We start from the raw sequence: 13652 nt of genomic DNA, 5'->3' as shown, positions 1-13652 counted from the left end.
TATATCATCAAAGAGTGTTTGTTTGCTCTCTTTTCTCTCAATAAAATGGTTAGAATACTCAATATTGCTGAGAGAGAGAGACAATGTTAAAGATAGAGAAAATAGTTATTTATATAACTGGGTGGTAATTGCGGTTATTCACAAGGGAACCGCAAATTAAGTACCTGGTCTAATCATAACGAACCAGAGTACTATACAGTAAAAAAAAAAAAAAGGGGGGGGGGGGAGGGGGGGGGAGGTGGTAAAGTGAATTGATATACGAAAATATATATCCTAGGAACTAAAAGGCTCATTGTGTGTCAGGGAGGAATTATTTAAATAACTATAGGAGGAGTAGATAAGCTGTAGTAACACTGGGCATTATCATGGAGACTCTAGGTCAGTTAAACCTTAAAGAGAACGAGCTTAATGGGATACATATGCTTAGTTAATGCCAAACTATAGGGAGTGAAAATGTGTAAGAAGAAGGCATTAGTCAGAGATATAGAATATTCAAACCCTACCCAGACCTGCATGACCATAGTTTTAAGTAACAGCCTTCCATTAAAATAGATTATACAGCTGGGGAGTATGAGATTACTGTATATTGAGACAAGACCTCTTCAGGCCCTGTGAGCATATATTGAACAGGAAGGTGAGAAAGAATTATGGCGTAGTATATATGATGGAATGTATTAAGGGCATTTTACATTAAAACTAATTTATGCAATAAAATAGTACCAAACTGTTCCTATATATGGTTACACAATTAAATGTAGTAGCCAACCCGAACAGCAAGTAGAGGCATTTGAATATATATTAGAAAGTCTTACCGCATGGGCATGGGCCCTATACCCCACGGCAAGCTACAATTATCCATTTGATAACCATGCTACAGATAGAATGCAATAATCCCCGCCTTTCAACGCATAATATACACCAATCTATATCAATGTAGTATTCCTTTACTCCTTATACTTAGTGCGTGCCATCTTTTTAATAAAACTACAACACAATCAATATCCAGTAATAAAAAATAAAATAAAAATATATAGCTAAGGGTCAAGACTCAGTAGTGGAAAATGTCTCCCTCATAGGAGTATACTCGATATTGAGCGTCTTGCAATAGGTGATGTTTACCCCACTCCGCTTCTCATCAAGTGTCCATGCTGGTCAATGAAAAAGCTGCTGCTGGGCTGAGACCCTGTTGGGGAAAGTTGCGGACTTCTAGTACATAAAATAGCTGGGTGATGCATATGAGGAGGAGAGAAAGTTAGTATTCCAAGCCGTAGATAGCGTGCCGGGTCAGCAGGCAGGCTGTAAACTTTGCTCGCAGTCGTGTATCCTCCGGTTCCATAAGCACAATTTAGCCAGACTTCGAGAAGGTAAACACTAACGCCCCCTTGTTTAAGGGACTCAAAATTGCCACGGGAGGTCTCGGGAGCTTTCGCTACAGCATAATTGCTCTGGAAAATGGTAGGAGTAGTAGGTATCAGAGCATGAGGATTTGCTTCAGTGATAGAGCGATCAGCAGACTGTATAGATTTATCCTCACCTGCCGTTGTATTCATACAGCACTCATGTAAGGTTAGCACTAGGCTGGCATGATGGTCCTGTAAAAGCTGCGCCACAGCCTTCCTCCATTCATCCAAGGCCTCCATTGCAGCTTGACTTCCAAAACTCTCTCAAAGCGGAGAAAAGTTGGCCTCCGAGCACTCCCAAATACTCCAATAGTGTAATACATAAAAGAGTCCCCTTTTGGTAATTTAGACGCCAATAAACATTAATTTCAATATAAAAGAGCCAGGAGCTCTTATCACACACGTCTATCTCCTTCTGTAGTTGGCTCCGCCCCCCTTCTTTTTTTATTTTTTATACTTTAGTTAGTTTATTTAATTGTAGATAATTGTAGGTATTTGTATGTAATTAATTTATTGATAGTGTAGTGTTAGGTTTAATTGTAACTTAGGTTAGGATTTATTTTACAGGTAATTTTGTAATTATTTTAACTAGGTAGCTATTAAATAGTTATTAACTATTTAATAGCTATTGTACCTGGTTAAAATAAATACAAAGTTGCCTGTAAAATAAATATTAATCCTAAAATAGCTACAATATAATTATTATTTATATTGTAGCTATATTAGGGTTTATTTTACAGGTCAGTATTTAGCTTTAAATAGGATTAATTTATTTAATAAGAGTTAATTTATATCGTTAGATAAAAATTATATTTAACTTAGGGGGGTGTTAGTGTTAGGGTTAGACTTAGCTTTAGGGGTTAATAAATTTAATAGAGTAGCGGCAAGGTCCGGTCGGCAGATTAGGGGTTAATACTTGAAGTTAGGTGTCGGTGATGTTAGGGAGGGCAGATTAGGGGTTAATACTATTTATTATAGGGTTATTGAGGCGGGAGTGAGGCGGATTAGGGGTTAATAACTTTATTATAGTAGCGGTGAGGTCCGGTCGGCAGATTAGGGGTTAATAAGTGTAGGTAGGTTGCGGCGACGTGGGGGGGGGGCAGATTAGGGGTTAATAAATATAATATAGGGGTCGGCGATGTTAGGGGCAGCAGATTAGGGGTACATAGGGATAATGTAGGTTGCGGCGGTGTACGGAGCGGCATATTAGGGGTTAATAAGATAATGCAGGGGTCAGCGATAGCAGGGTCGGAAGATTAGGGGTTAATAAGTGTAAGGTTAGGGGTGTTTAGACTCGGGGTTCATGTTAGGGTGTTAGGTGCAGACTTAGGAAGTGTTTCCCCATAGGAAACAATGGGGCTGCGTTAGGAGCTGAACGCTGCTTTTTTGCAGGTGTTAGGTTTTTTTTCAGCTCAAACGGCCCCATTGTTTCCTATGGGGGAATCGTGCATGAGCACGTTTTTTAAGCTGGCCGCGTCTGTAAGCACCGCTGGTATTGAGAGTTGCAGTGGCGGTAAATTATGCTCTACGCTCCCTTTTTGGAGCCTAACGCTGCCCTTCTGTGAACTCTAAATACCAGCGGTATTTAAAAGGTGTGGGGGGAAAAAAGCACGCGTAGCTAACGCACCCCTTTGGCCGCAGAACTCTAAATCTAGCCGATTGTTTTTATTTTTAAATGGTTTGGTTCTATCCAAATAATTATAAGGATTAGTCACAGTGTGTATATTGTTACATTGTACATCTTATGTGATGGATATGGATAGTGAATAAATAAATGTACAATCACCTAGTCAATACTGTAATGCACAAGGATGGCATTAAATGTGATGTGAATGTGCTTAATTTGTGAACTATTATACAAGACCAAATTAATTTAGAAAGTGATCGTTCAGTTTTTATTCTACTGAAATCCTATGCTAGAGAAAGTGATAGAAAGAGACAAAAGGTATAATAAAAAATGTATAATGATATAAAATATGATAAAATTAAAATTGAAAAGTAAAAATAAATATAAATAATAATAAAAAATAAAAATTGTAATAAGTGATTAAAAATTAGTGAAGGTTAATTAATGTGAGGTAACCTCACATTAATTAACCTTCACTAATTTTTAATCACTTATTACAATTTTTTATTTTTATTTATATTTATTTTTAATTTTCAATTTTAATTTTATCATATTTTATATCATTATACATTTTTTATTATACCTTTTGCCGTTAGGGCAATGGTGAGGAGTCCTAGGAGCTCCTGTGTTTTTAGCAAGCCTTAAGCTTCCGACAAATTACTGTAGTCTACTATAATATATTAACTCTCAATATATATACTCAGCATATATCTACTAATGATATGAGTGGCAGCCATTAGTTATCTGTACTTTATACCTAATAACAGATACCACTGTGAATGAGTTTGAATGAATGAACATATTAATAACCGAGCGTGATGATATTATCAAGATAAATAACTAACCTGCTCTATACTTTGTTACTGCGGGGATACTTGATATAAGACAGCGCATAGATCATTTGCATTATACGTCGTTACATATGTGAAACCGGATGTTGTGATTCAGTACTAAAGCAAATTAATATATGCATAAGTGTGTGTATGGGGTAACCTGTACCGACTGTGTATAACAAGTGACCAATAGAAGCCAGGTAGACGGTACATTTAACCTAATGCATATTCGACTCTGGCAGACACAAATGTGACTAGCATTGTTATCAAAGTTGACATATTATAGTGTCTTATTGAGACGGTATTATTTACACAATACAAACTTTGCTACAAATGTGGTATTTTCATTCGTCACAATATAACATACTAATCATTCCTTTTTCACGCTGTTGTGTCTGATAGACCGGACGTCACGGGTCAATGTTTGAGTACGAACCAGTGCTTCAAAGGTCACATATGACAGCATATGCTTACTATTCTTAACGAGTAACACCGAACAAATAAGGCATACCGCATATTCAGTATTATGTAGAAAGACCAAAGCAAATTAATTAGGATACGCAAGTCTGAATGATAATACAATATCAACACAATACGGGAGTTGCCTTTAACTTTATTTATAATAAGCACATTTCAGTAGTATAGTGTATCTAACATTCTGCAGTCTAAGTAGCCACTTCTGCTATATCAGGCGCCACGGTGCTCCTTTGTCAAACAAATAAGCAAGCAACCTATTAGATACACAAAACGAGGCCAGTAAAACAATTTACCATAATTACTAGGTACTGTTACTCAGTTTTAGTATGTATTGATCAAGTTAGACATCTATTACAATATATGATCAATATTAATATAAATACTCAAGTACCTCCAGTAACGATTACACCTAAATTACTTTGGTATTAAATATCCTCATGAGTCGCCACATAGGTACTTGCTGCTTATTACCTTAAACAAACAGTGAGCAAATAGAGTAATATTATTATATAAGGATATACACCTGGCACAGCATTTCTACTAACTAGACTCGGTTTCTACCTTACCCAAGTTTTAAGATTTGGTTTACAGCTGTCAGCGCGAATAATCTAATTCATTAATAACACCAGTGGTATCATAATCACTATTTTTGCTTTGAGCAAGTACAAGTATATAGAGTGCAAACCTAACACACACATTGATATTAGGGATATCATTGATTTGTTGGATATTTGATCTCAACCTATACATTGGATATTCTGAATATCCACATATAGTGTTGTCGATTGGGCGAGCAACTGGTAACTAGTAGAATTCCACTCAAGTCTCAGTATACTACAGTCGGTCCTTAAGTGTGATTTTAATGTATTATCCTATTTGATTTTTGACCCCCAATAAAAGTTATATTTTAATAATAGTTGAATCCATTAGTCTCTCCTTTTTTATCTTTTGGGATTAACTAGTGATAATTATACAAATTTACTCAAATTGACCTGGGAGTGCTCCAAGTGTATTATTTTTCCTTCTTTTTGAGTAGAAAATTAATGATTTTGCATGTCTACATACCTTCTTGCTACTCAGTACTTTTATTAGATCTGTTTTTTAATCTATTGTGCAAGGGGTTATGGTATTTAAGGAACCTGGAGGAAGGGCATTTAAGAAACCTGGAGGGATTAGTCTATAAACAAAGCACCAGTGAAGTGCTAAACATATCAGATTTCCACATTGTCATAAATAAAAAGAGAGAAGCGCTCAACCTGGGAAAGAACTATAGCATAATAGCTTGTTCTATGGCTAGTTACCACCCAAGAAGCAGCCTCTTTTTGCTCAACATGTGCCTTTCACAGAGAAGAACTTTCCTGAAGCATATCAGTCTGATCCTGACTTAACAGTACAGTCCAGCCCCGAAATACCAGGCAATCCCTCTCTGAACGAGAGAAACAGCAAAACCCCAGATTGTCATGTCTGCTGTGTGTTTTTAACATTGGATAATAAAGTATATTACTTTTTTTACTTCTGTGTAAGCGGTTTCTTGCATTGTGTTAAATGTTTTTATATCCTGCTTAAGGAGATCAGATCACTAAGGTTTCTGGTTGGTTACTGTAAATAGTATCCCATTCTGATGACAAAACCAGGCGACATGCATGTGACGTCCTGCTTACCTCCGTATGCATCAGGAAGCTCTGAGGTTTGGTTCTCGGTCTTGTCAGACATTGTTCTTGTTCAGCACAACTGAATTTGTCAGATAATTTTATAATGTTTCTCCGTTACTGGCAAACACAGTGATGTGTATTGTATGTGATCTTCACAGTAACAGGAGCCTAAACACAGAAAGGGAGAGAGAGAAAGAGAGAAAGAGAGAGAGAGAGAGAGAGAGAGAGAGAGAGAGAGTTCATTTTAAATAGTATCTACCCATTTAAATTATGTTATATTATCATCTTCTGTAATCATATATCTGTATCATAGATGTATATATATATATACACATATGGTTTGTAGTTATTATTATGCAAGGGACAACAGTCCCATAACTACACACGTGGACTCTACCCATATTTTACCGAGATCGATTGAGTTAGTATATCTCCGCTAATACCCAAATCTGATTGGGTTTTAGATGCGGTGTAAAGCATGATGTACCCGGAAGTAACTTCCGGTTTTCGTCCTTAGCATTGGTTATTTAACATTCAGTGGAAGACAAATAGGGCTCTATAAGAAGGTAATGTCTGACTCGTACAATATATGTACGGTATTTACACATTGGGCATACGTTTAATATATGGCATTCACTTGCTGCGTCCACGATAACCCCTGCTTCCAATACCGATGTGGTTACACAATTAAGACGCAAAACAAACATTTTTTTCGCCCCACATTTTATGTCATCAGCGTATTTGCCACCTGGATAGGGATTTATAGTGGATCATGAAATATTGAATCAAAATATCTAGTGTATTTTTAAATATCGTAATATATATATATATATATATATATATATATATATATATAGATTCAATAAGGCCTGCATAATATAAAGGGCTCTCTCCTATAGATAATGTTGCTTATACACATTAGACCAAAGGCTGTTTACATCAATAGGTGCTTTAACAAAACTTTAAATTGTTTAGACTAACTGACAAAATACAAAGATATTTGGTATGAACACCAAGAATTAGAATATTATGTTCCTCATATGTATGTATGTGTGTGTATATTTTTTAAAAAAGGGATGGGGAACACATTTTTATTGCTACTATTTTAGAGTACCATAATAATATCCTATAACATATGATGCTGACATGATATCCACCATAAGATAATGTTAGGCTATGGTTGTTGTTTTTTATATCCTTTATTAACCAATTTGTATAGTACTTGTTTGATTTTTAGTATAATGTGAATTATTTGGAAATGGTTTAAATCATTGTATTCTAACTATGGTCTGATTGAAACAGGTGTGCACTCACACACCTGATGAGGCAGGTTCACTTCCACACCTGAATAGGTGTGGCTATGTTACACTCTTAGAGTGGTCATTTAGCATTTATAAGCCAGGGCTCTCAGTCTTTGGATAGAAGCCTGAGGAAACAGAGATCTGAGAAACGCGTTGCTTGTTTATCCATTGTACAGTCACATTTGTGACATTTTATATTGTATTTTACTGCACCATTAAACTATGGTATTTTAACTCTTCGCTGAGAGTCTGAGCTTGATTGAAACCTACCCTGGAGTGATTTGTTGCACTGCCTTGGTCAGTGAACTGGGACACTGTGAACTCCCAGTCTGCCTCTATAAGCACAACAGAGTGCTGCTTTACTTGTGAGTATAAAATCTGTATTCACCTTTTTTACATTTGTCCAATTGTATCACACGAGGAGGCGCCCTTGTCTTTGTGATTTTCTTTGCACAGAAAGAGTTTCTTTCTGTTAAATGCATTCAAAGACCTCCCCTTATCTCCATGGCTCTTGTTCTCTTCCTTGTCAGTTGTTACTTCCCACCCCTAAGGTTGTCTGCGCAGGAAGACATCCTGCTAGAGCGGTGAGTGTTTCTTCTCTGTGTGTGTATAAATGAAGTATGGGTTAAAGTGACTATATAGTTATGGTCCCCAAGGCAGAACATACAGTGATCTGAGATGTCATCGCAGAAAATGCATCATGTGTGCAGAAAGAGCAGGACACATGCAGGAACAGTTAGCGATTTAAAGGGACACTGTAGTCAGAAATATAATGGCAATTAAACAAGAGTATACATATAAATCAAGCATTTTCTAATATGGGTTCTGTATTAAATATGTACCGTTTTCTAAATATCTAAGTGTAAAATATTTATTTTTTCCAAACCCACTATTTTGTCAGTCGTTACGGATTCTCAATCCGGGCTGACAACTGCAGTTGTAAGATGGCGACTCCGATACGCATTGCGCATGTGCGAGTTAGCACAATGTCATCGGATACGTCACCATCTTATGTTGAAGAAGACACGGACAATCGATCTTGCAGCAGTGGAGTTAGCTGCGCAGAAAACGTAAGTACTCAGCGTGTATAGTAGAATGGCTTGAATACCGATATAATGGATCTAAATTTTAAATGCGCATGCGTTTTTATTTTCATGTTAGCGACGATGTCAGCTAGATTGCCGCTATATGCGCATACAATAGGAATTAGATTGTATTGCGCATGCGTTGGATCACGATAATAAAATTAAATGAGATGCAAAAAGAAGAGATCCGATTGGCAGGTTTGTTAGCCCTTAGACGGCCCACATTTGTGGGCTGGATGACGTGATGTCATCGGAATATAATAAAATATAATTTTACTGAAAAAGGGAGCTTCGTTTGAAAAAACAAGAAGGTAAAATACATTGCTATGATAGTTAGAATGCAAACTGTTTGATCCGTTTGACACCAAAAAATAAAAAGTTAGTAATCCTTAACTTTGCAGCACTGCTCCACATCAGGCTGTTCTCTTCAAAGAGTGCTGTGCTCTGGCTGTATTGTGTAAGTTTTCCTTAAGACAGCGCATCCACAGCAAAGTGCTGTTGAAAGTGAACAGTCAAATATACAGTAAAGCTGCAAAGTAGCAGCCCATTGATTGACTGGCTCTCAGATTGTTTTCAATCACTGCCCTAGCCTTTCCCAGTCTGCTGTTTTTTTCTGAATATAAGCCATTCTTATGAGCAATCACCTTTTTTATTATTACATTTCTATGTTAGACCAAGAGGAAAGGAAACAAATTTATTCAAGAGACTTTTTACAATTTTTTTTTTGTCTGCAGCTAATTTGCAATCCAATTTTCAACTGCTGAAATATATTATAAAAAACTTAACTCCAGTTAATCAACACATTGCATTTCAATTGGTGATTTAGTGTAACTGCCTCATTTAAAATTTAATTATTTTTATTTAAAAATAACCTGCAGAAAAATTTTCACTTAAAAAAATCTCATCGCTCACAGCAAAGAGAATCTTCTTCGGGCATACTATCTCTGCAGAAACAAAATAAGGCGCTCCAGGAGAAAATAGATGACCTGGAAAACAGGTCGCGGAGAAATAATGTCAGGGTGGTCCGAGTCCCAGAGTCAGTTCCGGGCTCAGATCTGGTGGACTTTGCGGAGAAGATCCTGCCAGAATTGCTACATCTCCCACAGTCCCAAATCCTTTGTATAGTGGAAAGGGCCCATAGAATAGGGCCTCAACACATTTGTGGGCTGGATGACGTGATGTCATCGGAATATAATAAAATATAATTTTACTGAAAAAGGGAGCTTCGTTTGAAAAAACAAGAAGGTAAATTACATTGTTATGATAGTTAGAATGCAAACTGTTTGATCCGTTTGACACCAAAAAATAAAAAGTTAGTAATCCTTAACTTTGCAGCACTGCTCCACATCAGGCTGTTCTCTTCAAAGAGTGCTGTGCTCTGGCTGTATTGTGTAAGTTTTCCTTAAGACAGCGCATCCACAGCAAAGTGCTGTTGAAAGTGAACAGTCAAATATACAGTAAAGCTGCAAAGTAGCAGCCCATTGATTGACTGGCTCTCAGATTGTTTTCAATCACTGCCCCTAGCCTTTCCCAGTCTGCTGTTTTTTTCTGAATATAAGCCATTCTTATGAGCAATGCACCTTTTTTATTATTACATTTCTATGTTAGACCAAGAGGAAAGGAAACAAATTTATTCAAGAGACTTTTTACAATTTTTTTTTTGTCTGCAGCTAATTTGCAATCCAATTTTCAACTGCTGAAATATATTATAAAAAACTTAACTCCAGTTAATCAACACATTGCATTTCAATTGGTGATTTAGTGTAACTGCCTCATTTAAAATTTAATTATTTTTATTTAAAAATAACCTGCAGAAAAATTTTCACTTAAAAAAATCTCATCGTTCACAGCAAAGAGAATCTTCTTCGGGCATACTATCTCTGCAGAAACAAAATAAGGCGCTCCAGGAGAAAATAGATGACCTGGAAAACAGGTCGCGGAGAAATAATGTCAGGGTGGTCCGAGTCCCAGAGTCAGTTCCGGGCTCAGATCTGGTGGACTTTGCGGAGAAGATCCTGCCAGAATTGCTACATCTCCCACAGTCCCAAATCCTTTGTATAGTGGAAAGGGCCCATAGAATAGGGCCTCAACACATTTGTGGGCTGGATGACGTGATGTCATCGGAATATAATAAAATATAATTTTACTGAAAAAGGGAGCTTCGTTTGAAAAAACAAGAAGGTAAATTACATTGTTATGATAGTTAGAATGCAAACTGTTTGATCCGTTTGACACCAAAAAATAAAAAGTTAGTAATCCTTAACTTTGCAGCACTGCTCCACATCAGGCTGTTCTCTTCAAAGAGTGCTGTGCTCTGGCTGTATTGTGTAAGTTTTCCTTAAGACAGCGCATCCACAGCAAAGTGCTGTTGAAAGTGAACAGTCAAATATACAGTAAAGCTGCAAAGTAGCAGCCCATTGATTGACTGGCTCTCAGATTGTTTTCAATCACAGCCCCTAGCCTTTCCCAGTCTGCTGTTTTTTTCTGAATATAAGCCATTCTTATGAGCAATGCACCTTTTTTATTATTACATTTCTATGTTAGACCAAGAGGAAAGGAAACAAATTTATTCAAGAGACTTTTTACAATTTTTTTTTGTCTGCAGCTAATTTGCAATCCAATTTTCAACTGCTGAAATATATTATAAAAAACTTAACTCCAGTTAATCAACACATTGCATTTCAATTGGTGATTTAGTGTAACTGCCTCATTTAAAATTTAATTATTTTTATTTAAAAATAACCTGCAGAAAAATTTTCACTTAAAAAAATCTCATCGCTCACAGCAAAGAGAATCTTCTTCGGGCATACTATCTCTGCAGAAACAAAATAAGGCGCTCCAGGAGAAAATAGATGACCTGGAAAACAGGTCGCGGAGAAATAATGTCAGGGTGGTCCGAGTCCCAGAGTCAGTTCCGGGCTCAGATCTGGTGGACTTTGCGGAGAAGATCCTGCCAGAATTGCTACATCTCCCACAGTCCCAAATCCTTTGTATAGTGGAAAGGGCCCATAGAATAGGACCTCAACAGCGCAGGGATGAACCAACAAGGGCCTTTCTGCGCCAGATCATGATTAAATACCTTTGCTTCAAGGATAAAGCTGCTCTACTTAAAGCTTATAGGCAAAGCCAGGGACTCTCCTATGAAGGGAAAAAAATCCTCTTGTTCCAAGACTACTCGGCGGATGTTGCAAAGAAGAGACTAGAATTTTCTCCTTATTGCAAAGATCTTCTCGACAAAGGAGAAATGGTCTCACTGCTTTACCCAGCCCGCCTGAAACTGCAGACAAGAGTGGGACCGAAGCTCTTCGACTCACCAAAGCAACTACAGCTCTTCCTACAATAAGAAGCACAACATCAGAATGCACAGAGAGAGGAGATCCCTATGGCAAATGACGAAGAAACCTAAAAACCAGGGTCCTCAGAAGAAGTTGTTACACAAAAGCGAATACACGATTGGACTGTCTTATCCTATCTACTTAATCAGACTGAGATTGCTATTTAGGTATCTCAAGTGCTGCTCGAAGTTGCAGTACAGGACACATATCCTTCTGAAAGTGGGGGGATTACTTTTCCTAAAGGGTGTTTTGAATTAATATTAGAGTTTTGTATTTCAGTAAATACTACAGTTGTGTTTAGTTTCACAAGTTGTCACATAATTTGTTTGTATGCTTAGGGTGACCTACAGTGAACTTTTGATACTGCTAATGTTGTTGTATTTATTAATCTGCTCCTGGTTTCTTTCCTCCAATTTTACTGATTTTCCGGAGATTTCCACAGAGTGTGAGAAGGTTCTGCTGATCTTCCCCGGGGTGCCAGTTGGTAGGTACAACCAATTTGATTTCTGGATCCTTGCGGACTACCAGTCCACTACACACACTATCCCACTCCTCCCGGGGCTCATCCCAGATACCAACGACATTAACTGGCCTAAGTCTCTGTCAGGGCTTATTTTTAATCCGTGTTATTTCATGGAATGTGGGGGGCATAACGTCCCCCATTAAACGGAAAGCTATTTTGAAGTACCTTAACACCAAAAAGGCTGACAAGAAACCCACCTAAAACCGGCTGAACACCTAAAATTTAAACAGGGATGGGTGGGGGAAGTGGTGTTTACCCAATATGAGGCAAGCAGGGCAAGGGGGGTTGCCTTCCTTTTCCGGAAAAATCTCAACTATCAAATTTGACATACTGTATTGCATCCAGAGGGGAGGTATGTCATCCTTAAACTTAAAGTGGAGGGAAACCCGCTGGTTGTGGGGGGGGGGTATATGGGCCTCATATGCACAAAGCTGAATTTTGGAGCTCCTTAAGAGTTAAATTCCTCCGCATAACAGACGCTCCTCTTACTATAGGAGGGGACTTTAATATAGCTCCAAAGGTCCCAGAGGACAGATACAAAAACCCCATGCTAACACCACAACAAGTGGGCTCGTATAGAAACTCGAAAAGGGATTCCCTTGTGCTGTCTAGGTTTGCTGGGGCCGAATAGACCTCTTTCTAGTCTCAGCAGTTCTACACTCTAGGATTGAGGATACCAGAATAGAAGCGCCGCTCCTATCAGACCATGCCTCGATTATGATAAAAATAAAATTGGGACAGGGAGGAATTCCCCCAGGCACATGGACATTCCCAAAATACCTCTATCGCGACACAAATTTTAAAAACTACTTGCAAGGGGAGTGGTTGACATTCAAGCTTACAAATCAACAACATTTGGGGAACCCCATCCTCTATTGGGAGACATGTAAAGCAGTGCTCAGGGGAGCTATAATGTCATATGTGGCGAGGGCTAGGAGGAAAGGGAAGCTTAAAGAGGAATTGCTGCTGAAACAACTTCTTAATGTAAGGAACAAATATCTTAGACACCCCACGATTTCAAATAAGGACAAATACAAAGACATTAAACTTCAGAGGGACACGGCCCTAGCACAGTAAGCAGCAAGGGACTTAAACATAAATCATGCAAAATTCTACAGACACTGGAATAAGACGGGGAGACTATTGGCCAGGATTACTAAACTGACGAGACCCATTACACCGATCATAGCCATTAAGCAGGGAGAGAGGATCCTCACATCTAGAGAGGAAATTCAGGGAGCCTTTAGGGACTACTACACAAATCTTTACAAAGGACAGGTAGTTCTCGACTCAGACAGAGATAGTTTCTGGTCCTCTTTGGAGCTCCCTTCCTTGACTGACCAAGAACTGACCTCTCTTAATGCTCCCATTGACTCTCAGGAAATATCTAAAACCATAGGGAAGGCCCCTCTGGAAAAA

At 38.0% G+C, this 13652-nt stretch overlaps 1 protein-coding gene across 2 annotated transcripts in view; it reads right to left on the bottom strand.

Moving 5' to 3' along the window:
- Positions 1-13652, bottom strand: part of LOC128657374 (gastrula zinc finger protein XlCGF26.1-like) — a 66077-nt gene that overhangs the window by 23514 nt on the left and 28911 nt on the right. For both annotated transcript variants that reach the window (XM_053711702.1, XM_053711701.1), the window contains one exon: positions 5999-6157. In XM_053711702.1, coding sequence (XP_053567677.1) covers positions 5999-6050 — 52 coding nt within the window. In that variant the 5' untranslated portion in view covers positions 6051-6157. The remainder of the gene's footprint in view (positions 1-5998; positions 6158-13652) is intronic.

This window comes from Bombina bombina, chromosome 4 (assembly GCF_027579735.1).
Source record: "Bombina bombina isolate aBomBom1 chromosome 4, aBomBom1.pri, whole genome shotgun sequence".
Classification (NCBI taxonomy): Eukaryota; Metazoa; Chordata; class Amphibia; order Anura; family Bombinatoridae; genus Bombina; species Bombina bombina.
The sequence above is the reverse complement of the archived record's forward strand: the minus strand, read 5'-3'. Positions and strand labels throughout refer to the sequence as shown.